Genomic DNA, 25511 nt, shown 5'->3' on the forward strand with positions numbered 1-25511 from the left:
CAGGGATTTTTCGACTTTTTGGTGATGTCACCTCTAAGCAAAGTTCAAAGTATATATATATATATTACCTTGAGGTTCACTTTCTTGTGGGCAATTGCATGATAAAAGAAAATAAATAGAATTTACGAAAAACCACGAACAAAGACTGACTGACAAGCAATGTGCAAAAGAAAACAAACTGCAAATAAAAATCATACTGAGAACATGAGTTGCAAAGAGCCCTTGAGAGTGAGTGTGTAGGTTGCAGAATCAGCCCAGAGGAGCAATGATTGAAGTTATCCACGCCATTTCAGGAGACTGATAAGGAGAGATGAATTGGTGACATTTGCTTAAGTGCCATCCTAATCATTTTTCAACTTAATATAATGATTGCACAATAATTGTAGTATTAGTTACTAAATATTAATTGCCTTTATATATCTCTTCACATAGACTGTGACTGCAATGCAGAAGGAACCCAGAACAATGACTGCCAGCCAGACCGACACACAGGGACATGCAGCTGCAAGCCAAACTTCACAGGCCACTTCTGCAATCACTGTGTGCCCCGGCACTTTGGAGCAAGCTGCCAGCGTAAGTCAACCCCACATCCAGAGGAGGTGGTCACGGGGAGAACATAGACACTCCTTGCAAGCCGTGGTGGGAAAGGTGCAGGGATTTAATAGGTTTAGATTGTTAGAGGTAGGGAGGGTCAAAGCCATAGAAGGATTGGAAAGCATAATGGAACAAAAACCTCATTATCACAGTGCACAAATCCAAATCTACGGCCAATCCCAACAGGGAAAATGTATCCAGTACTGATAACCGACAGATTGGTCACCAGGAAGGTGGTTTGGTCAATGAGTTATTCAATTGAGCACCCAGAGCTATGAGGAATTTGAAGCAGCTGTGGTTGATGATAGTTCTCAGCAACCATCTTTATTTCCAACCGTAGCCTGTCGTTGTTCTGGCCCCGGTGTTACCGATGGAAGCTGCCACACAGAGACAGGACAGTGCTTTTGTCGTCAAGGATTTGAGGGTTTCTACTGTGACCAGTGTGCTCCAGGCTATTTCAACTATCCTCTCTGCCAATGTGAGTTTGTGCTTGCACTTCCAATCATCGGTAGAAAAATTTTGGTAAATATATTAATAAGGATTCTGCATCATAAGGGTTTCAAAGACATGAATGCTGAATACTAAAGTGAGCTTTAATTTGGTGTTGTGACTGTGATCGAAATCACCAGAGTCACTGAAGCTGGCGATATGGAAGTCTTTATTCATCCCAACAAGCTGGCATCCTTCTGGAAAGAAATGCCCCCCCAACCCCTCCCCCCTTAGCACTACGTATTGATCTTGTTGTCTGCACATGTGCTGTTGTCTACGCATGTGCGTTGTTCTATCTCTCCCTCTCTCCCTTCCCCCTCTCTCCCTTCCCCCTCCCTCCCCCCTCCCCCTCCCTCCCCTTCTCTCCCTCGCCTCTCCCCTTCTCCCCTCTCCCCTCCCCCCTCTCCCTTCCTCTTCTCCCTCGCCTCTCTCTCCCTTCCCCCTCTCTCCCCCTCCCCCTCTCCCTCCCCCTCTCCCCCCTCTCCCTCCCCCTTCTCTCCCTCGCCTCTCCCCCCTCCCCTCCCCTCTCCCCTCTCCCCTCCCTTCTCCCCCTCCCCTCTCCCCTCTCCCCTCTCCCCTCCCCCTCTCCCTTCCCCCCTCTCCCTTCCCCCCTCTCCCTTCCCCCCTCTCCCTTCCCCCCTCCCTTCCCCCCTCCCTTCCCCCCTCTCCCTTCCCCCCTCTCCCTTCCCTCCTCTCCCTTCCCCCCTCTCCCTTCCCCCTCTCCCCCCTCTCCCCCCTCTCCCCCTCTCCCTCCCCCTCTCTCCCTCACCCCTCCCCCTCTCCCCTTCTCTCCCTCACCTCTCCCTCTCCACCCTCTCTCCCTTCACCCCTCTCTCCCTTCACCCCTCTCTCCTTCTCTCCCCCTCCCCTTCCCCTCCCCCTCCCCTGCCCTCTCTCCGTCCCCCTCGCCCACTCAACCCCCTCTACCCACTCAACCCCTACCCCTCTACTCCCTCTCCCCTCTCACTCCTCACCCTCCTCTCCCCCACCCTCCTCTCCCCCACCCCCTCTACCACTCTCCCCTTCCTCTCTCCCCCTCTCCCCCTCTTGCTCTCTCCCTCTCCCCCTCTTCAGTTAAGGCCATCACCCACATGTGTGCTTTTAATGAATTGATATACAGTTGTGCACAGACACAACAAATATCTGCTACAGTATATTCACAAAACTCCAGAATACTCCCTAATGTGTGGAATTCTGGCCAAAAGCAAAGGTGAAGGTGGATAATATTAATTAACAACTATCAGCAAATAATCCTGTTCAATTCATCTTGAACACCTAGACAAAAAGTTTTAAAACCATATAAAAAATTTTCAAATCAGAATTCATTATCTGATTTCAGTGAGTCTTGCTTTAACTAGTTGGAGATAGTTAAAAGTGGAAAAGTTAGAGAAAGGATTTACATTTATAATGGGCCTTTGGTATCTTTTCGGAGTTCCAAAGCGACCTTGTCTTATTAATGGAGACAGAATAATATATTGCAAGCCAAGTAACATCTGTAGAGGTGAAGAGATGGTCGATGTTTTGAGGTGAGACCCTACATCAGTCCCACTGAGTACTTCCAGCAGTTCGCTTGCATTGTTAACCTCAGTCGTAAAACCAGAAATCCAAATGGAGCCATGCTCTTAGGATTAAAAGAGTGTTAATCTTTTGAAGTTGGAATTCTAAACTTGGAATGTTTTGTCCCTGTGAATGGAGCCTTACTCATAGGACTGAAAGGCTGCGTTAATCTTTCCAAGTGTGAGTTCTAAACCTGGAATAATGTTTTGTCTCTTTTGTCACTGAGATCAAAAACAGGCCACATTCATGTTTATTAAATTTCAATTGTCATTGTACGTAGTTGTTCTTTTAATTATCCTTGTGAAGGTTCAAGATTGTTTAATTTCATTTCCAGTACACAATTGTAAAGGAGAACGAAATAATTGTTACTCCGGATCCAATACCGGACCAAAAAAACATGATTTTACTTGTGTTACAGGCCCTTTTCTGGCACTTTTCTGTATATATGTCCTTGATGGCAGGTAAGCTGGTGGTGCTTCGAGCAGTTTTGACTACCCATTGTTCAAAGTTAAAAGTATTATCAAAGTACATATACCTCACTATATACATCCCTCAGATTGCGAGCATACACACTAAATCCAAAAAACACAATAGAAATAATGAAAGACCGCTAAATAACTAATCAATAAATATCGATAAATAGCGATACAGAGCAGGTATATAAATACCATTGTAGAGCCTTTCTGTCTGTCACAGTTTATTTTCTGTACCGTGCAGTGATGCAGCTTGTTTGGATGCTCTCTATTGCGCATCTGTAGAATGATGTGAGTACAAGATAATAAGAGGAATAGATAGAGTGGACAGCCAGCACCCCTTCCCCAGGGCACCACTGCTCAATACAAGAGGACATGGCTTTAAGGAAAGGGGTGGGAAGTTCAAGAGGGATATTAAAGGAAGGTTTTTCACTCAGAGAGTGGTTGGTGTGCGGAATGCACTGCCTGAGTCAGTGGTGGAGGCAGATACACTAGTGAAATTTAAGAGACTACTAGACAGGTATATGGGGGAATTTAAGGTGGGGAGTTATATGGGAGGCAGGGTTTGAGAGTCGGCACAACATTGTGGGCCTAAGGGCCTGTAATGTGCTGTACTATTCAATGTTCTATGTATAGATGTGCATTGTCCATCTTTCTTCAGCCTCCTCAGAAAGTAGAAGGGTTAGTGAGCCTTCCTGATTGTGCAGATTGTGTTTGGGACCATGAAAGGTTGTGCGAGGTGTGCACTCCCTGGAGTTAGAAACTGCTCGCACTGATGTGCCGCTGATGTAAAGAAGGGTGTGAGTGGGGCGTGTTCTCCTGAAGTTGATAATCAACTCTTTTAACTTGGATGACATTGAGCAAGAGATTATCTGCCTGGCACCAGGCCTCAGGCCTCGAGCTCTTCCACCTCCTCTGTGTAAGCCTTCTCATCCTTGTCGATGATGAGTCCGGCCACTGTTGTGTCATCGGCGAACTTGACAAGGACGTTTTCTAGTTTGTTGAGAGAACAATAGACTCTGTACCTCAAAGGGTTTCACTATATATGAAGTTTTTTTCAGATCATTCCAACTTTAAAAGTAGCAAGATGTTATAGAAATTCAATCTTTTTTAAAATCTCTGAATAAATCCATGTTTATTCAGGAAAATCAGTATAAATTACGAGGAGGCAGTGATTTTAAGGCTGGAATACAGTCATTTTGCATCTATTTCCCAGAATATCAGTGCCAGATGGAAAATGGATAAAAAGAACACTAGATGTCAGCTCCCAAGGGAGGAGTTTGAACAGAAACTGATATCTTATTTTCTCTTCCTCCTTTTGCAGTGTGTAGCTGCAGCGTTGCTGGAAGCCTTCCCGAAGTCTGCGATCACTCTGGGCGTTGTCTGTGCAAACCGGAATTCGACGGATCTCGCTGTGACCAGTGTGCTGGTGGCTTCCATTCCTACCCACATTGCCACGGTTAGGCTTTGCCCTCTCCAGAAGGTGTTAGCAAAGAGTTACATAGACCAGAAGCAGCCAAGGTTGTATGTGGGATGCTGAGCAACTGGGCAGGGGAAAGCTGATTGCTCATAGCGGCCAGGTATAGCAAGGTAACAATGTACCAGGTTTAATGTTGAGACCTGATTTCTTCATTTCCCAGCTGCACTGGAAGGCTGGAGACACAAGCGGGTGGAGGTACTGGAATTTGGAGTAAACACTAAACTGCTGGGAAAACTTCGTGGGTCAGGCAGCATCTGTGGAGGCAAAGGGATGGTTGACATTTTGGGTCAAGTCTCTGCACAAGTACACAGAGTGAAGAAGGAAAATGGCTACTCTCTGGGGTCTGGTTGGTTACAGAAGTGAGGGGGAAGTAGGAGGGCTGGTTGGTGATGAAACAGAGAACGTAGAACAGTACAACACAGGAAGAGGCTGTTCGTGTCACAATGTTGAGGCAAACTAATTAAACGCTTAACTAAACTAATCCTTTTATGCCAACAAAATGTCCATATCCTCCATTCCCTGCACATACGTATGCCTATCTACGAGCCTCTTAAGACACCTCCATTGTATAGCCTCCACTCCCACCCCGGCATTCCACTCTCTTGTTTTTCTCCTCCTGTGTCTCCTTGAATTTACCTCCTCTCACTTTAAATGCATGCCCCCGAGTAACATTCATTTCGATCCTGAGAAAAAGCTACCAGCAATCTATGCCGTCTATGCATCTCATTGGAAGATTAAAGATTAGCTTAATTTGTTTCATGTACATGAAACATACAGTGCTGGCATCTTTAATCATGAATGCCAACAACCATCACAGTCCGAGGATGTGCTGGGGACAGCCCACCAGGGTTGCTGTGTTTTTTGTTATGTTTTGTGACCTCAAAATATTAAACTAATTCAAAGGGAGTCGCAGGAGTCCGGGAATGCGGGTCTAACTTTGCATTTAATTTAAGTGGCGTGCCCAAGTATCACCTGGTAGCATGACAACGTATGCAATTCACATATTAATACATAAAACCCGTAATGAATTACTTAAATGAACAGGAATGCTTAATTAACCAATGTATATACAAGATTACTTAAATACACAACCCTTTTGGCACCAACAGAGCATGTTCATAATTTACTGCCCGTGTGTGTTTGGAATTCATGTGGAAGGGAACGGGAGCTCCCAGAGGCAACCCACGCAGTCACAGGGAGAATGCAGCAGCAGGAACTGAACACTGAACACTGGATCTGTAAAGTGCTAATGCTAACCGCTACTCTACTATGCTGTCCTTGCATTAGTCATGGGAAAACACACCAGCTGTCTTTCTGTGCCTCTCATCACTATCAGACCTTCCCTCCGCCTCCGTCACTACGAAGCAAGCAACAGAAGCTTGCCTCCTTATACCAAATGCTCTTTAATTCAGGCAACATCCTGGTGCACCCTCTCCAAAGCTCCCACATCCTTCCCGCAATGGAGTGACCTGAATTACCATGCAATAGTCCTGGTGCAGTTTAACCAGGGTTTAATAAAGCTGTCGCATAAAGTCCCGATTCTTAAACTCGAGGTGACAGTGGAGCCTGAAGGGGAGGGAGGACAATGAGCAGATAGAGCCAGGTGGGGGTGGATGATGAGGCTTGTTATGAAGAGGGAAGGAGAAGGTGAAGAAACGAAGAGAAACCCTTTGTGGACTGGTGGCAGTGGGAAAGGACCACTGGATAAGAGGGTTACCCGACTGATTGATCTGCAAAATCTCCTGTGTCTATACGACCCCATGACTACCCTGTACCTGATAGTATTGGTGTGCTCCACATTACACGGATTGACGTTACCATGGGTTTCAGTGACCCCTGACTGACTTGTTTTCCTTGTTGTAGTTTGCTCGTGTGATGACCGTGGATCAGTGGACAACCTCTGTGGTTCTACAGGCCAGTGTCACTGCCTCCCCAACTACGCAGGGCCCACGTGCAACCAGTGTGCTCCGGGTTTCTACGGACATCCCACCTGCACACGTGAGGAATTTAAAGAATTGAATGTTAAATATTGGTCTTGAGTCACAAAATCCTCCCTAAATAAGGGGAACGAGAAACATCAGCTCACAGATCAGCATTGTAAAAGCACTTTAGTTCTAATTAGTTAGTAGAGCAAAGTTAAAGATGCTAAAGGCGATGACAAAAGTGGTAGAGGTCCCATGATACATGTCTATTTTGCAGTTAGTTCAGAGTCACAGGTCTTGAAACATGTTCTTTTCATTAAGGACACTCGCTAACTAGGATGTGGCCTCTTCTTATTTCTACCGTCAGAGGGATGTACATGAGCCAGAAGTGCAGGTTCAATGTTTTAGGAACAGCTTTTTCCCCTCTGCCATGAGATTTCTAAACTATCCATGAATCCATGAACACTACTTCATTGTTCGTCTTCCACATTATTTATTGATTGAGTGTAACTTTTAGTAATTTTTTTATGTATTGCTATGGTAAAACTACAACTTCCACAGCTTATGCCAGTGATAATGAACCCGATTCTGATTTTTTGTCCCCATGACACCCTGATTCTCCTTAACTTTCACATGGCCCTTATCCCAGATGAGCGATCCATGGCTTTTTCCTAAGGAAGGCTCTTTAATCTGCCATTGTCCCTCTGTGGTAACATACAAAACAAGATTTCAGATCTCCCAGAGTTAAGTATATTTGGCCAAGTTGCAAACCTTCAAATTCCAACAAGCTTTGTGTATAGCTATTAATTCAATTCAAAGTAATTTTAATATCAGAGTACATGTATGTCACTGTTTGCCATCCTGTGATTTTTTTTGAGGGGGTACACAGTAAATTCAAGAAACACAATGAAAGCAATGAAAGACCGCACCCAGCAGAACAGACAAGCAACCAGTGTGCAAAATCCAACAAACTGTGCAAATACAAAATGAAAGAAAAAAAAACAAAATAATATTAATAAATAAGCAATGAATATCGAGAATGTGAGATGGAAGTTCTTGAAAGTGATTCCATAGGTTCAAGGAACAATTCAGAGATGTGGGGAGTGAAGTTATCCCCTGGTTCAATAGCCTGATGGTTGAGGGGTAATAACTGTTCTTCTACCTGGTGGTATGGGCCCTGGGCCTCCTGTACCACCTTCCTGATGGCAGCAGCAAGAAGGGAGCATGACCTAGATGGCAGAAGTCCATGATAATGGATGCTGCTTTCCTGCAACAGTGCTCCGTGTAGATGCGCTCGATGATGGGGAAGGCTTTACCCGTGATGGACAGGGCCATATCCGCTACTTGTAGGATTTTACATACAAGGGTATTGGTGTGTCCATACCAAGCCATGATGCAACCAGTAAATACACTCTCCACCACACAATTATAGAAGTTTGCCAAAGTTATAGATGTCATGACAAATCTTCGCACACTTCTAAGGAAGTAGAGGCGCTGTTGGGCTGCCTTCATAATGGCACTTAGGTGCTGGTCCCAGGACAGATCCTCTGAAACGATAATGCTGAGGAGTTTAAATCACCTTCTCCACATTTGATCCGTTGACGAGAACTGGCTCATGAACCTTTGGCTTCCTCCTTCTGAAATAATAAGTAAATTCACTTACCTCATTGGATAGTTGTTTTGAAGGAGTAGGGTGAAGAAGGCGTTGGAGCATGAAGTAGATTGGCTGAGAGGCCTGTTTCTCTGCAGTACCAACCGTGCTTGATGGGTCTGATGTCCTAAATAATAGCACCATTGGTATAGGAGATTACAAATATAAAGAGCTTGGAATGAAATTTGACTGATAGAAAATGGTTTTGTTCTGGTTGGTAAGGTGTCTTTCTTTCTTTTTAAATCTTTTTATTGAATAAGTATACAAAAGGGTAAGCCATATAGGCACTAATACACTGTTAGAATATAATAAAATTACAGGAGATATTAATACAAAAAAAATGATACAAACAATGTAATTTAAACATAACGTACCAAGGTAACATAATAGTATACTAATTTTTATATATATATCAATAGAGAAAAGGGAAAAAAAAAACCCAAAAAAAAACCCACCGTGCAACTAACTAAAAGCAAAGCAAAGCAATGGGCTAACTTGAAACCAAACAGAGTTTAAAAACTTAAAATCACGTCCTCAATCCCAACCTCCATTAAAAACAGTAAAAAAAAACAAGAAGGGTATATATTACATTAAATGAAAATATTGAATAAAAGATCTCCAGGTCTGTTCAAATTTAAATGAGGAGTCATAAAGATTGCTTCTAATTTTCTCCAAATTCAAGCATAATATCGTCTGAGAAAACCAAAAAAAGGTAGTTGGAGCATTAGGCTCTTTCCAATGTTGTAAGATACATCTTTTCGCCATTAAAGTAAGAAATGCAATCATTCTACGGGCTGAAGGAGAAAGATTACTGGAAATTTTAGGTTGTCCAAAGATAGCAGTAATAGGGTGAGGAGAGATATCTATATTCAATACCTTGGAGATAATATTAAAAATGTCTCCAAAAAGTTTCCAGAGTAGGACAAGACCAAAACGTATGAGTTAAAGAGGCTATCTGCCCCGGACATCTATCACAAAAAGGATTAATATGAGAATAAAAGCGAGCTAATTTGTCTTCGGACATATGTGCTCTATGAACAACTTTAAATTGAATTAGGGAATGTTTAGCACAGATAGAGGAAGTATTGACTAATTGTAAAATCTGCCCCCAGTCATCCACGGAAATAGTAGATCCCAATTCTTGTTCCCAATCTGACCTACTCTTATCAAATGGAGCTTTCCTAAGTTTCATAATAATATTATAAATAATAGCTGATGCACCTTTCTGACATGGATTAAGGTTAATTATAGTATCTAAAATGTATGTAGGAGGAAGCATTGGAAAAGAAGAAAGTATAGTACTTAGGAAATTTCTAACTTGTAGATATCTAAAAAAATGTATTCTTGATAAATTATATTTATTAGATAATTGTTCAAAAGACATAAGGGAACCATCTAAAAATAAATCCAAAAACCGTGAAATACCCTTAGTCTTCCAAATTTGAAAAGCACGATCCGTAAAAGAGGGAGGAAAAAATATGTTACCTAAAATAGGAATCGCTAGCCCAAATTGGTTAAGATCAAAAAATTTTCTGAATTGAAACCAAATACGTAAGGTATATTTAACTATCGGGTTAGACACCTGTTTAAGGCATTTCAAATCAAAAGGAAGAGAGGAACCTAAAATAGAGCCAAGTGTATAGCCCTGAACAGATTGTAATTCCAATGCTACCCATTTAGGAATGGATGGTATATCCTGGTCAAGTAACCAAAATTTCATATGTCGAATATTAATTGCCCAATAATAAAATCTAAAGTTAGGTAATGCTAAGCCTCCATCTCTCTTAGCTTTCTGTAAATGTATTTTACCCAGTCTCGGGTTTTTATTTTGCCAAATAAATGAAGAAATTTTGGAGTCAACTTTATCAAAAAAAGATTTTGGAACAAAAATTGGTAATGCCTGAAATATATATAAAAATTTTGGCAAAAAAAACATCTTAACTGCATTAATATGACCAATCAAAGTTAAATATAAAGGAAACCATTTAGATGAAAGTTGAATAATGTGGTCAATTAAGGGTAAAGAGTTAATCTTAAATAAATCTTTGTATTTACAAGTAATTTTAATCCCAAGATATGAAAAATAATTATTAATCAATTTAAATGGAAAGTTATGATATAAGGGAAGTTGTTTATTAATTGGGAAAAGTTCACTCTTACTAAGATTTAATTTATAACCTGAAAAAAGACCAAATTGTGCTAATAGCCCTAAAACAGCAGGGATGGATTTTTGGGGATTAGAAATATATAAAAGTAAGTCATCAGCATAGAGTGATATTTTATGGGACTTTAAGCCCCAAGTTATCCCAGTAATATTTGGAGATTCTCGAATGGCAATTGCAAGAGTTTCTAATGCAATATCAAATAATAAAGGACTAAGAGGACACCCTTGTCAAGTACCTCGAAAAAGAGGGAAAAAAGGTGAGTTTAGAGAGTTAGTACGGACCAAGGCCACAGGAGAATGATATAACAATTTAATCCAGGATATAAATTTCGAGCTAAAATTAAACATTTCAAGCACCTTAAATAAATAAGGCCATTCTACTCTATCAAAAGCTTTCTCAGCATCTAAAGAGATAACACACTCAGAAACATTTTGTGAGGGAGTATAAACAATATTTAACAGTGTGCGAATATTATAAAAAGAGTAACGACCTTTAATAAAACCCGTTTGGTCTTCCGAAATAATAAAAGGAAGTACTTTTTCTAATCTATTTGCTAATAACTTAGAAAAAACTTTAGAATCAACATTTAATAAAGATATTGGTCTATAAGATGCACATTGAGCAGGATCTTTATCCTTCTTTGACATTAGAGAGATTGACGCTCTATTGAAAGATTCAGGAAGTTTACCAAGTTTTAATGAAGCCTCAAAAACCCTACAGAGCCAAGGGATTAATGAAGGTGCGAAACATTTATAAAATTCTACGGTAAACCCATCGGGGCCAGGAGCTTTCCCCAAATTCATAGAGAAAATAACATTCTTAATCTCATCCGTGGTAATGGGAGTATCTAACATAGAAGACATATCCTGTGAAATCTCAGGGAAGTCTAGATTATCTAAAAAATCATTCGTATATTTAGAATCTCGAGGAGACTCTGATTGATATAAGGAAGAATAAAAATCACAGAAAGTTTGATTAATCCCCACATGGTCAAGTATCAGTCAGTCATTTTGGTTATAAATCTGATTAATTTGAGATTTAGCATAATTAGACTTCAGTTGATTAGCCAACAGTTTGCCAATTTTGTCACTGTGTACATAAAATTCACTTCTTGTTTTCTTTAATTGGTTTACAATCGAGGTCGAAAGTAATAAACTGTGTTCCATTTGAAGTTCAGTTCTTTGTTTACATAACTCCTCAGAGGGAGCTGTAACATATTTCTTATCAATTTCCTTAATCTTGTCCACGATTGCCAACTCCTCCTGCTTCAGCTTCTTCCTCAAAGCAGCAGAATACGAGATAATCTGACCACGAATATAAGCTTTAAAAGTATCCCAAAGAATGTTCACAGAAATATCCTCTGTATAGTTAATTGTAAAAAAAAAAGATCAATCTGTTCATTCATAAAGTTAACAAAGTCCGAGTCCTGAAGCAACAACGAATCAAAACGCCATTATCTATTATTTTGTGTATTGGCCTGAATTTTAATAGAAAGCTTAAGTGGAGCATGATCTGAAATGGTTATAGAGTCATAATCACATTTAATCACTGAAGATATAAGACGAGAATCAATAAAGAAATAATCAATTCTTGAATAGGAATGGTGAACATGTGAAAAAAAAGAAAAATCTTTTTCCTGAGGATGCAAAAAACGCCAAATGTCCATCGACCCAGAATCAGAAAGGAATGAATTAATCAAAGTTGCAGATTTATTAGGTAAGGTCCGTAGAGGAGCCGAACGGTCCAAAGCTGGAGATAAACAGGTATTAAGATCTCCGCCCCAGATCAATGAAAACTCATTCAAATTCGGGAACTGATTGAATAATGATTTATAAAATTCCGGACAGTCCATATTAGGAGCAAAAACATTAACCAAAACTACCTTTTTATTAAATAGTAGACCACTAACCAATAGAAATCTACCATTCGGATCAGAAATAATATCATGTTGTATAAAAGTAACTGAGGAGTCTATAAAAATAGAGACGCCTCGAATCTTAGCATTGGAGTTCGAATGAAACTGTTGACCCTTCCAGAATTTAAAAAAACGTAGTCTGTCCCCCCTCCGCACATGGGTCTCTTGTAAAAAATAAAATCTGTGCTTTAAGTCTCCGGAAAACTTTAAAAACTTTTTTCCTTTTAATAGGATGATTAAGACCATTAGTATTCCAGGAGACAAAATTAATAATAGACTCCATAAACCCTAAAGTCAACCCACATCAAGGAGGATTGACAATAGGCTCGACCCACGAACCCGGAAAGAGAACAGAACAAATAAGAGATACCGGGAAGAAGAACGCAACCAATACTTCAATAATGTACATAGCCCAAGAAGAAAGAAACTAAAACGTGAAGCCCCTCCCACCACCCCCCATCCCATGACCCCAAGGCTAAATCTAACACAGACCAGCCCGAAAGAAGCAAGCACTAAAACTACCCCCATGACTTCCGGTATACGGTCCCTAAAAAAAGTGTAAATATAAAAAAAGATCAGCTAATTATAAAACAGTAAGAGAATAAAAAAAGGTAACTCAATTAAAACAAACACATAATATAACAGAGTAAAAGCCAGAAAATATAAAAAAAAACCGCAACAAACCCCAGACCCATGAGTAAACAAAACAAAAAAAAAGAGATTATTAACATAAACTAGTTATGAAAACCTACAAAACAAAGTAGATTTAAAAAAAACTACAAAATTTAAGGCCACAAAGGAAATACGTAAAATGACGGTGAGGGAATAACCACCCAGAATCCTCTGGGAAAAAGAAAGGAATGACGCAGTTAAAAAAGAAAGTTTAGCAACCATATTAAATAATCAAAAATAAACTTTTCTGCCCATATAGGACAAAAAAAAAATTAAGACTGACAAATTCACAACCTCCGATCAACGGAGATAGTTAAAAATTACGATTAAGATGCTGAAGGTGAAAATTGATCCAGATAACTCTGGGCATCCGATGGAGATTCAAAAAAACGGAGGGCTCCATCTGACGTACGAATCCTTAGACGTGCAGGGTAAAGCAGCGCTGGTTTTAAATCCGTCTTGTAGAGTTCCGACATCACAGATCTGTAACGAACCCGTTGATCCCGGATTGGTTTACTGAAATCCTCCACGAATCGGAACTTAAGATCCAGAAAATCAATGTAACCTTTAGATCGAACGAAACGAAACCTCCTTGTCTTGAAAGTAATGAAAACGTAAAATGACATGTCGAGGTTTATTTGACCTAAGCGAGTATGATGGAACTCTGTGAACACGATCCAATAACGGTGGTTGGTCAGGAAATACAGTAGGAAATGCATCTTTTAAAAGTTGAGAAAAATACTTCCTAGGGTTATCAGATTCAACAGCTTCACGCACCCCAATCATTCGAAGATTCTGCCGTCGCATTCTGGATTCTAAGTCAGAGTTTTTAAAGGTCAGAAAGTCGAGTTTCTTCTTCATTACATTATTGTTTCTTCGATTTTCTCCATCTTGAACTCACTTTGTTGCGTGGATTTTTGAAGATCAGATATAGCCGACTGATGTTCCGTAATAGATATTTGTATCTTCTCGATTGAATCGGCAATTTTCTGGAAACTAATTGAAATTTCCTCACGAATCAGCTCCGTAATAGAGGTTGAAATTTCCCTTTGAATTAGCTCCGTAATAGAGGTTGAAATTTCCCTTTGAATTAGCTCCGATATAGCTTTCAAAGTCACCGGTGGTTCAGTCGGAGGGAAATCGGTACCTTTCGGTCTACCCGGAGGTTTGCCGTCCTTCCTGTTTTTTCCATTCTTAGACATAGCAGACCTTAAACGCATCCGATTATCAAAGAGCCCAATTTGTTTCAAATTATTGTAAAAGTCGATGCCTTAATGGTTAATTAAAATATAGCTGAGGTAATGGAGCGAGTCAAGAACGTGACTTCACTCCATGAGCGCTACCGGAAGTCTCCGGTAAGGTGTCATTGCAGGCACTTCAATAGTTTCTCTATTTATGGAAAAGACAGGCATCAACAATATGGTTCCTGATATGCTGCTGACACAGAATTCAGCAGAACAGTTAAACTGTGAAGTGAGACATGAGACCATAGAGGGTTATAGGAAGGTTAAAGCAATGGCTGAATCATATCTTTTGAATTTTTCGGGAAATAATTATCTTCCTGACGTGCTTGGGAGCCACCATCTTCAGGCCAGATTCCAGAGAGAGATGTTTTAAAGATTACGCAGGTAGGTGGGTGTTTGGTGTGCGGAAAATTTCAAACTACTGACCACTTGGTTATTTATTGCAGCTTGTCTGTGTACCGTGGAGGGCTCGTATATTAATTCCTGCAACCAGGAAACAGGAGCGTGTAGTTGTCGCCCTTACGTGACGGGGTTGTACTGTGATGCGTGTGTAGAAGGAGCTTATGGCTTCCCCAACTGTAGAGGTAAGCAGTTTGAGGGGATTCTGTTGAACCCTCAAATTGGCCATTGTTAAACTGAATAAGAGTATTTTAATAATCGCATGGTTATAGATTGGTGAAAGTGGACTGAAATTCAATTTCACAGTGCATTTCAGATGTATTTATGCTCAGTGTACAATGATCAAATAGCAGTTGCCTGTTATGATACACCAACACTACAATAATAACTCAAACATATATACTTGTCTTATTCTATGGGATCATTCGTTCTTTATGTTGCATGATGGAGGCAATCATGGTCTTTCCATGACAATGATTGTTCTTGGCAAATTTTTTACAGAACTAGTTTTCTATGGGATATTACTAGAAAAAGGGCTTAAAGATTAGCTTACACAAGGAAAGCTGCAGATGCTGGAATTTCAGGCAACACACACAAAATGCTGGTGAATACAGCAGGCCAGGCAGCATCTATAGGAAGAGGCACAGTCAACGTTTCGGGCCGAGACCCTTCGTCAGGACTAACTGAAAGAAGAGCTAGTAAGAGATTTGAGAGGGGGAGGGGGAGAGGGAGATCCAAAATGATAGGAGAAGACAGGAGGTGGAGGGTTGGAGCCAAGAGCTGGACAGGTGATTGGCAAAAGGGATATGAGAGGATCATGGGACGGGAGGCCTAGGGAGAAAGAAGAGGGAGCGGGGGAAGCCCAGAGGATGGGCAAGGAATATAGTGAGAGGGACAGAGGGAGAAAAAGGAGAGAGAGAGAAAAAAAAAATTAATAATAAATAAATAAATAAATAAATAACAGATGGGGTACAAAGGGGAGGTGGGGCATTAATGGAAGTTAGAGAAGTCAATGTTCATGCCATTGGGTTGGAGGCTACCCAGACGGAATATAAGGTGTTGTTCCTCCAACCTGAGTGTGGCTTCACCTTGACAGTAGAGGAGGCCGTGGATAGACATATCAGAATGGGATTGGGACGTGGAATTAAGATGAGTGGCCACTGGGAGATCCTGCTTTCTCTGGCGGACGGAACGTTTATTTGTCACATGTACATTGAAACGTACAGTGAAATACCCAGTTTACATTAACGATCAACACAGTCCGAGGATGAGCTGAGGGCACACTGCAAGTGTCACCAATCTTATGGCGCCAGCATAGCAAGCCCCCGGCTTATTAAAACTAACCAGAACATCTTTGAAATGTGGGGGGAAACCAGACCACCCAGAGCAAACTCACGCAGTCTTGAGAGAAACTTCTTACAGACAAGCGCGGGAATTCCATCCGATATTTGGCAAGCTATCCTTAAAATGAGTGAGTTCACATCACTACAGAAAAATTGTAGGTGTTAGTGTGTGACAGTGGATTGCTAATATTCCATCAGTGCAGGGGATCGGTGTCAACAGACATTGTAGGGCCACAATGAAGCTGCAGTTATATCAAGTAGGTTTTTGTCTTCATGGTTTGGCAATAACCTGACCAGAAGAATCCAGCCAATTTAATATGCAATTTCCCATTTCAAGATGTTAAAATTGAGCCAGTTCTGACATACCTGGGCCATTCTTGGTTGCTGCACTATTAGATGGATACGATTGTACTGCAGAGTGTGCAGAGGCGATCCTTCAGCATGGAGGACTTGAGATGAACTAAGTATCTTTTCTTTGGAATGAAGAAGTCTGAATGGTAACTTAAGCACTTAGGATGTCATCAATGACTCGTGATTATATTACAACTTATAAAAATGCAAAATATTAGATCAATACATGTTGAGTACACCTTAACCGGAAGACCAGAATCCGAAAACCTGTAAAACCTGAATTTTTTGAGTGCTGACATGATGTCAGAAATGGAAAACTCCATAAGGCTGGGAGGGTTCTCAACGCAATGCCCAGGTCTCTGTGTACCACAGCCAGTTCTGAGAAGTGACCTCACATATATAATAAATAGAAGTTAATAAAAAGTGTAAAAATGCTGCATAAAGTGAAAAATGAGGATCTCGAATGTGTATTGAAAGAGTGGATTCATCAGCATCAGAGTGAACATTTGCTGTTTAACAGTATTCTGATCATGAAACAAACAAAGGTCTTTTCTAACAAACTGAAAATTGAAGGTTATTGTGAATATTCAACATATTGGTTGCTGAAATTTAATAAAGGCACGGTATTAAATTTTTAATGCGTCTGCTGATCACGCAGCAGCAGAGATGACTTTGCCAAGATCACCACTGATAAAAATCTAACATCAGAATAAATCTACAATGCTGATTATGTTTATACCTTTCATAAAACTTTTAAAAAATGTAAAATACAAATATAGTTTATTGTAACCTTTTATTCAAAACACGGCACCGTAGGTGGAGACAGAAAGCCTGCCGTTGATTGTTGTTCCACAGCTGATTCAAGTTTTCTCCTGATGCTGCTGTGCTGCTTTTGTTACCCTGTACACATTATATTTTCATTTTATTAATGGTATGTAATAATTTTTATTTTAATGAACAAGTATAAAATAAAGATTGTTTACCAGTAGCAGATAAATTCAGAGTCAGAAATGATGGTAAATCCAAGCTATTTCATTATATATTCCAAAATCCAAAATCTGAAACACTTCTGGCCCCAAGCTTTTTGGATAAGGGATATACAATCTTATTTCAGAAAATATTCTTTTCATACAAATGTTTTTGCTACTTTATCTTTAGTTACATATTCGCTGTGATGTTTGCCACTCATCACTTGAACTATTAGAACTCAACACGGTGTCTTTTTATCTTTCTGGCTTCTCTGATGTAATCTTTGTTTTGAAAGTGCCATCTATTTTTTCTCTTAAGTGCTTCTGAATTTAATACTTAACATTGATATCATTGTTGGCGGTCTTGGTTTAGTTAGAAATTGGATAATCTTTGTCATTGTTTAACAAAAAGGATAAAGATTAGCTTTATTTGTCACTTGTACATTGAAACATTCAGTGAAGCGTGTAGCAACCATCACAGTCTGTGGATGTGCTGTGGGCAGCCGGCATGCGTCACCATGTCTCTGGCACCTATATAGCTTGCCCACAACTTACGAACCCTAACCCATACATCTTTGGAATGTTGGAAGAAACCAGAGCACCCAGAGGAATCCCACACAAACTCCTTACAAACAGCAGCGGGATTGAACCCGGATCACTGGTACTGTAAGTGTTGTGCTACCCTCCACACTACCGTGCAGGCTTGTAGTTACAGAGCATCATATCACATCCTACAAGAGGCTCAAATCCAGTGGTGTAAACACTGTGCTTGGTAACGCAAAACTATCAGCTCAACAAGCATTATCCTGGTACCTTACTGTATTCTGATTTTTATTTGTAGTGGCTTCCTGTGATCCAGCTGGCTCTACATCTCTCTCCACCAATGATGTGAGTAACACGTATTGCAGTATGTTAAACCATTGACTTATGTACAGCACTGTGCAACACTCTTAGGCACATGTAAAAAAATTCTGTAAAGCAAAGATGCTTTCAACATAATGAAATGGAAAGATTCTAAATACCAAAAAAAATTACTATGAAGAGCAGTAAACAGTAAAAACCAAAGCTAAAATCAAATCAGTATTTGGTGTGACCACCCTTTGATTTTAAAATCTCATCTATTCTGTAGTGCAGTTCTATAAGAAAATCAGCTGGTAGGTACAGTAGTTCCAAGCGTCTTGGAGAACTTGCCACAGTTCTTCTACAGGTATTGGCTGTCTCGCTTGCTTCTGTCTCTCTAGGTAATCCCAGACTGCCTCAGTGATGTTGAGATCGGGGCTCCATAGAGGCCCAACCATCTGAAACCACATAAAACATCTAGGGTGCCTAAAATTTTTGCACAGTACAGTATTTAACTGCAACTAAACAAATGGATCCCCTTAAACGATGACCTTTAGATCACGAGGGTAAATGGGGAAGATGAACAGATGCTGTACTTTAATCGCATTGTTAATACATTAGGAAGGATTTCCTTTCAATACTAATCCTCACAGCTGGAGCAGGTCTTGTTGAAATACTTTGATAAAACTAATTTTACACTATCATTGGTGGATTGCTCATGAAGGAAACCTTCCTCCTCTTCGTGCAGAGGCACTGAATCTTCTCTTTTGTGACATTTGGGTTTTCATTTTCCTTCTGTGCAGCAACGAGGATCTTAATCTATAAAGCAGAATCAATTGGAGGGGTTTAAAGTTTCAGAAAATATTTTGGTAAAATAGGCCCTTCTCACACCAGATGCTGGAGGAACTCAGCAAGTCAGGCAGCCTCTATGGAGGGGGAATAAATAGTTCTGGAATCCTGATGTAGGGTCTCAGTCGGAAACATCGACACTTGTTGCCCTCCATTGATGCCTCACTTGCTGACTTCCTCCAGCATTTTGTGTGTGCTTCTGAAGAATTTTAGTATTTGCAGGATACCTTGTCTTTATAAACTGTGCTTTTGGTTACTTGGCTCCTCTCTGTTAGTTTGTGGACTGCTAAGGTGGTAAACGCAACCCAATCAAACCAAAGCCAGATCCAAACTAAATAATCTTCTTCCGACCATACTGAGCCACCACCTTAAATACGTCAATATCAACCATGTTAAACCAGTCTTGCTGAGCCAGTGTAGCAAAATCCAATCCAACCGGAACCCAGGTCTTCCAACAAAAAGTACAACCTGAACCCAATGAATCTCTTTTGGGCAGTAGATAAGCATAACTAACTGCAGATGCTGGAAATCTGAAATACCAACAAAACTGCATTGAGCATCAAGCAAGAGCCCTGTTTTTCATAATCTCTTTACATCTCAACCTTACCTAGAATGTCAAAAAGGGATATGGATAAGTTGTGAGCCAGTAATTATTATTGAGCATATTTAAGTGCTATTTATTGAACGCATTATGCTATTTGTTCTTGAGTTTAAAAGGTCCGAGTTCAAATCATGTTGCTTGCAGCAGCATTACAGACTCGTAGGTGGAGACAATAGAACTGACTTCTCATGACTCTAAAGAGATGGAAAGCATTTCTTTCCATTATGGATGAGGTGTTCACACCAAGATTGCAATCCTTCCCTCTGTGTGTGAAAAGCTGCTGCAAATCATGTAGTTCTGAATGGAAAATGTATATTGACATTGGGGAATATTGGGGAAATGTTATTTCCATTCTCCTTGTCCTCCTTTAAGATCCTTCTTAAAGCCTAAAATAAAGACAGAAAATGCTGCAAATGCTTGCTGCAGCATCTGTGGAGAGAGAAACTGAACTATAATTTGAGGCCCATACTCTTCAGAAGACCATTAAGATATAGAAGCAGAATCAGGCCATTTGGCCCATCGAGTCTGCTCCACCATTTTATCATGGCTGATCCATCTCCCTCTCAGCTTCATCTGAAACTGCTGTGCGCACAGTTTGAGCACAAATTGTCTATATTTCAGTTTCCAGCAGGATTTTGTTTTTCTTAAAACTTGTCCATTTGAGCAACCTGCTGGTCATCTGTTGGAATATTTGGCTATATGGGCTCCATGTCAAACTTAATTTGATAATGAACACAAAAAATAAAATAGAAGCAGGAATATGCCAGTTAATACCTCAGAGCTGCCTCACCATTTTCAATTTGATCGTGGGTGCATGCTCCTGTAAAGGAACTTGCAAGGCTTGACTGTGTTAACAATACTACATAAATTTAAATCACTATTATCAGGGAAACAAAAACAGGAAATAGCTGCTTTTTTGTGGTAGTTTTTATCAACAACCTGTTGTGACATCCAAGTAAGCAAAAGAAACAAAATTTTACTTTGGGGCTTAGAATCCAGAAATCAATTCAAATTCGCAACATCAGTAGCCAGTGCAACAAAGCATCCGTATCCAATTTGAATTATTATATGCTTGGACCTTGTAATCAAAGTAGCAATTCCACTGTGGAGGTTCTGAATTTATGTGGGACTCCCACACTTGCTGATAACTGACACGCAGAATTAGGTTTAATATCACCGGCATGTGACGTGCAATTTGTTAACTTAGCAGCAGCAGTTCAATCTAGCAGAGAGGGAAAAAAATAATAATAAATAAAATAAAACATAATAAATAAACAAGTGAATCAATTACAGTATAGATATATTGAATAGATTAAAAACATGCAAAAATCAGAAATGCTGTATATTAAAAAAAGAGTGAGGTAGAGTCCAAGGATTTATTGTCCATTTAGGAAACCAATGGCAGATGGGAAGAAGTTGTTCCTGAATTGCTAAGTGTGTGCCTTCAGGCTTCTGCACCTCCTACCTGATGGTAACAGTGAGAAATCAGCATGCCCTGGGTGCTGGAGGTCCTTAATAATGGACGCTGCCTTTCTGAGACACCGCTCCCTGAAGATGTCCCGGGTACTTTGTAGGCTAGTACCCAAGATGGAGCTGCAGAAGTTTTTGAGTGTATTTGTTGACATGCCAAATCTCTTCAAACTCCTAATAAAGTATAGCTGCTGTCTTGCCTTCTTTATAACTACATCAGTATGTTGGGACCAGGTTAGATACTCAGAGATCTTGACACCCAGGAACTTGAAACTGCTCACTCTGTCCACTTCTGATCCCTCTATGAGGATTGGTATGTGTTCCTTCACCTTACCCTTCCTGAAGTCCACAATCAGCTCTTTCGTCTTCCTGACGTTGAGTGCCAGGTTGTTGCTGTGGCACCACTCCACTTGATGGCATATCTCATTCCTGTACGCCCTGTTGTCACCACCTGAGATTCTACCAACAATGGTTGTATCGTCAGCAAGTTTATAGATGGTATTTGAGCTATGTCTAGCCACACAGTCATGTGTATATAGAGAGTAGAACAGTGGGCTAAGCACACACCCCTGAGGTGTGCCAGTGTTGATCGTCAGTGAGGAGGAGATGTTATCACCAATCCACACAGATTGTGGTCTTCCAGTTATGAAGTCGAGGATCCAATTGCAGAGGGAGGTACAGAGGCCCAGGTTCTGCAACTTCTCAATCAGGATTGTGGGAATGATGATATTAAGTGCTAAGCTACAGTCGATGAACAGCACTCTGACATAGGTGTTTGTGTTGTCCAGGTGGTCTAAAGCCGTGTGGAGAGCAATTGAGATTGCATCTGCCGTCAACCAATTGTGGCGATAGGTAAATTGCAATGGGTCCAGGTCCTTGCTGAGGCAGGAGTTCAGTCTAGTCATGACCAACCTCCCAAAGTATTTCATCACTGTCGATGTGAGTGCTACTGGCAATAGTCATTAAGGCAGCTCACATTATTCTTCTTAGACACTGGTATAATTGTTTCCTTTTTGAAGTAAATGGGAACTTCTGCCCGTGGCAGTGAGAGGTTGAAAATGTCCTTGAATCTCCCGCTAGCCATACCAGGTACTCCTTCTGGACCTTCCGCCTTGCGAGGGTTCACTCTCTTTAAAGATAGTCTGACATCAGCCTCTGAGGCAGAGATCATGGGGTCAACAGGTGCAGCAGGGTTCTTCACAGCTGTAGTTGTGTTCTCCCTTTCAAAGTGGGCATAGAAGGCATTGAGTTCATCTGGTAGTGAAGCATTGCTGCCATTCATGCTTTGTAGGAAGTAATGTCTTGCAAACCTCGCCAGAGTTGCCGTGCATTCGATGTCACCTCCAACCTCGTCCGAAATTGTCTCTTCGCCCTTGAAGTAGCCCTTCGCAAATCATACCTGGATTTTTGGTACAGGTCTGGGTCGCCAGACTTGAATGCCACAGATCTAACCTTAGGCAGATGACATACCTCCTGGTTCATCCACGGCTTTTGATTTGGTAATGTACAGTAAGCCTTTGTAGGCACACACTCATCCACACTGGTTTTAATGAAATTGGTAACAACTGCAGCATACTCATCCAGGTTCGAAGATGAATCCCTGAATACAGTTCAGTCCACCGATTCAAAGCAGTCCTGTAGGCCACCCCTGTGCTTCCCTTGTCCATATCTTCTTGGTCCTCACTGCTGGTGCTGCAGACTTCAGTCTCTGCCTATACCCAGGAAGTAGAAGTACAGCCAGGTGATCAGACTTCCTGAAGTGAGGGCGTGGAATAGCATGGTAGGCATTCTTGATGGTGGTGTAGCAATGGTCCGGTGTGTTGTTTCCTCTGGTATTGCAACTGATCTGTTGATGGTAATTGCTTAGTGATTTTTTCAGACTGGCCTGGTTAAAATCCCCCAAAACAATGGTGAAGGCATTAGGGTGCGCTGTTTCATGCATGTTGATCCCATTGCTTAGATCATCTAAAGCCTGATTGACATTGACCTGAGGTGGAATGTGTACTGCTACCAAAATGACCAGGAGAATTCCCATGGTAGGCAAAAAGGACGGCACCTAACTGCTAGATATTCCATGTCTGGCGAGCAGAATTGGGACAGCACTGATATATTTGTGCACCAAGAAGAGTTGATCGTGAGGCATACTCCTCCACCTCTATAGATCTATCCTGATGGTATATAGTGAACCCATCGATCTGAATTGCTGCATTCGGTACGGGAGGGATTAAACAGGATTCTGTGAAACAAAGTACACACAATTGGTGGTGTTTCTGTCCGTTTTAAGCAGCGATAGTTCGTTTAAGCGCAATAAGACATCTTTGTTGACTGTACTGACCTTGGAAGCAGTTGTGCTTTTTAGCTGTATCAGGCTGAAATGGGAATATTTAATCATATCCATTAATAGTACTGCTGCTACTTGAGTCACTCTGGGCCTTTTCTAGTGTGAAGGGCAGAACAAAACATGATGTGCTAGGATGACATTTGCTGAAGGGGTTATAACTGACTAGTTATGTTTCTCTTTTCTTTCCCTTCAAGGATGCCTGTCAATGTCGGAGAAACGTTGAAGGTTCTGCCTGTGATAAATGCAAGCCTCTTTTTTGGAATCTGTCACCAGAAAACCCTTGGGGATGCTCCAGTAAGAGATTTCTTTGTATCCCCCAGCAGCAACAGTTTTGTGGAATTTTTGTGTTGACGTTCGTTCATTATTGTACAGATTTTACCACCTGAATTAATTTGTGGCTAGAATCTTAAAAATGCAGGGACTTTAAATAATTTCTTAGTAGAATGGTGCTAATGACTTTTACTGACTGTTTTCATGTGCATTTATTTTCAGGCTGTCAGTGCCACATTGAAGGTACATTAAACGCTGTTGCAGAGTGCTTGCAGGTTGGTTGAAAGCTACATGTGCACTTTGCTGAGCTTCAGAAATCATTTCATATGATTGTTCATACTTCATGCACTTTGTCTTCGTCAATCTTCTCAAAATGTAGGCTATTATTTGGAAGCTCATTCTCTCTTTCTTGGTCACCTAGTCTCTCTGCCTCATTTTCTCTGCTTTTCTCTTCTCTTCTCTTCTCTTCTCTTCTCTCTCTCTCTCTCTCTCTCTCACTTTCTCTATCTCTATTTCTCCACTATCTCTCTCTCTCGATCTCTCTCTCTCTCTCTCTCTCTCTTTCTCTCTCTTTCTCTTTCTCTCTCTTTCTCTTTCTCTCTCTTCCTCTTTCTCTCTATCTCTATTCCTGGAGAACTGTATTGTCACAGTACTGGTGCTACAAGCTCTGTCTTTTAATGTTACAATTGAAGATATTGGCCATCAAAGTGTAAAGTTTTATTTCCTGATGCTCTCTGTAATGTTGCTGCTTTGCTTTGCAGAATGATGGCCAGTGTTACTGTAAGCCTAATGTCTGCACGCGACATTGTAATGCTTGTAAAGCAGGATACTATAACCTCAGCAACAGGAATTACTTAGGATGCCAAGGTGAGTTTGCCTGTTACACAGCCTGACAGGATCTCTTTAAAGTTTATGATACATGAGTATATGCTCAGTGGCCACTTTATTAGATACATTGGACCAGAATTAGGCTATTTGGCCCATTGCCTTTGCTCAACCATTCCAGCATGACTAATTTATTATCTCTCTCAACTCCATCCTCCTCCTTTCTCCCCATAACCTTTGATGCTCTTACTAATCAAGAACCTATCAATCTGTGCTTTCAATGTACCCAATGACTTGGCCCCTACAGCTGTCTGTGGTAAAGAATTCTACCACCCTCTGCCTAAAGAAATTCTTCCTCATCTCTATTCTGAGGCTGTGCCCTCTGGGCCTAGACTTCCCCACTCTCCATCCCCTGCACGTCACTCTATCTAGCCCTTTCAATATTTGAGAGCTTTCAATGGGAGTCCCACCTCCCCTTATTCTTCTAAACTCCAGCAAATACAGGTCCAGAACAATCATATGCTCCACATACGAGGGGCAATTGATAAGTTTGTGGCCTAAAGTAGAAGGAGTCAGTTTTAAAAAATCTAACACATTTATTTTTCAACATAGTCCCCTCTTATATTTGCACACTTAGTCCAGCGGTCGTGGAGCATACGGATCTTGGACCTCCAGAAAGTGTCCACAGCAAGGGTGATTGATAAGTTCATAGCCTAAAGTAGAAGGAGGTGAGTTATACAGCTCTCATTACATGCACGTGCAGTTCAACTCTTTGAGTGATTATGCAGAAAGTTTGAAGTTAATAACTCATCGGGGGTGATTGATAAGCTCGTGGCCTAAGGTAGAGGGAGATGAGTTATTAACTTCAAACTTTCTGCATAATCACTCAAAGAGCTGAACTGCACATGCATGTAACGAGAGCTGTATAACTCATCTCCTTCTACCTTAGGCCACAAACTTATCAATCACCCATCTGTGGACACTTTCTGGAGGTCCAAGATCCGTATGCTCCACGACCGCTGGACTAAGTGTGTAAATCTGGGGGGGGGACTATGTTGAAAAGTAAATGTGCTAGGTTTTCTAAAATTGACT

The 25511-nt window shown here is 40.9% G+C and overlaps 1 protein-coding gene across 3 annotated transcripts in view; it reads left to right on the forward strand.

Annotated features, from left to right (window-relative positions):
* lama5 (laminin, alpha 5) overlaps positions 1 to 25511 on the forward strand; it is a 374262-nt gene that overhangs the window by 188311 nt on the left and 160440 nt on the right. For all 3 annotated transcript variants that reach the window (XM_072242339.1, XM_072242347.1, XM_072242358.1), the window contains 9 exons: positions 433 to 573; positions 935 to 1072; positions 4438 to 4572; positions 6457 to 6591; positions 14609 to 14746; positions 18065 to 18111; positions 23519 to 23618; positions 23817 to 23869; positions 24356 to 24461. In XM_072242339.1, coding sequence (XP_072098440.1) covers positions 433 to 573; positions 935 to 1072; positions 4438 to 4572; positions 6457 to 6591; positions 14609 to 14746; positions 18065 to 18111; positions 23519 to 23618; positions 23817 to 23869; positions 24356 to 24461 — 993 coding nt within the window. The remainder of the gene's footprint in view (positions 1 to 432; positions 574 to 934; positions 1073 to 4437; positions 4573 to 6456; positions 6592 to 14608; positions 14747 to 18064; positions 18112 to 23518; positions 23619 to 23816; positions 23870 to 24355; positions 24462 to 25511) is intronic.

The sequence above is a fragment of the Mobula birostris genome, chromosome 2, assembly GCF_030028105.1.
Source record: "Mobula birostris isolate sMobBir1 chromosome 2, sMobBir1.hap1, whole genome shotgun sequence".
Lineage (NCBI taxonomy): Eukaryota > Metazoa > Chordata > Chondrichthyes > Myliobatiformes > Myliobatidae > Mobula > Mobula birostris.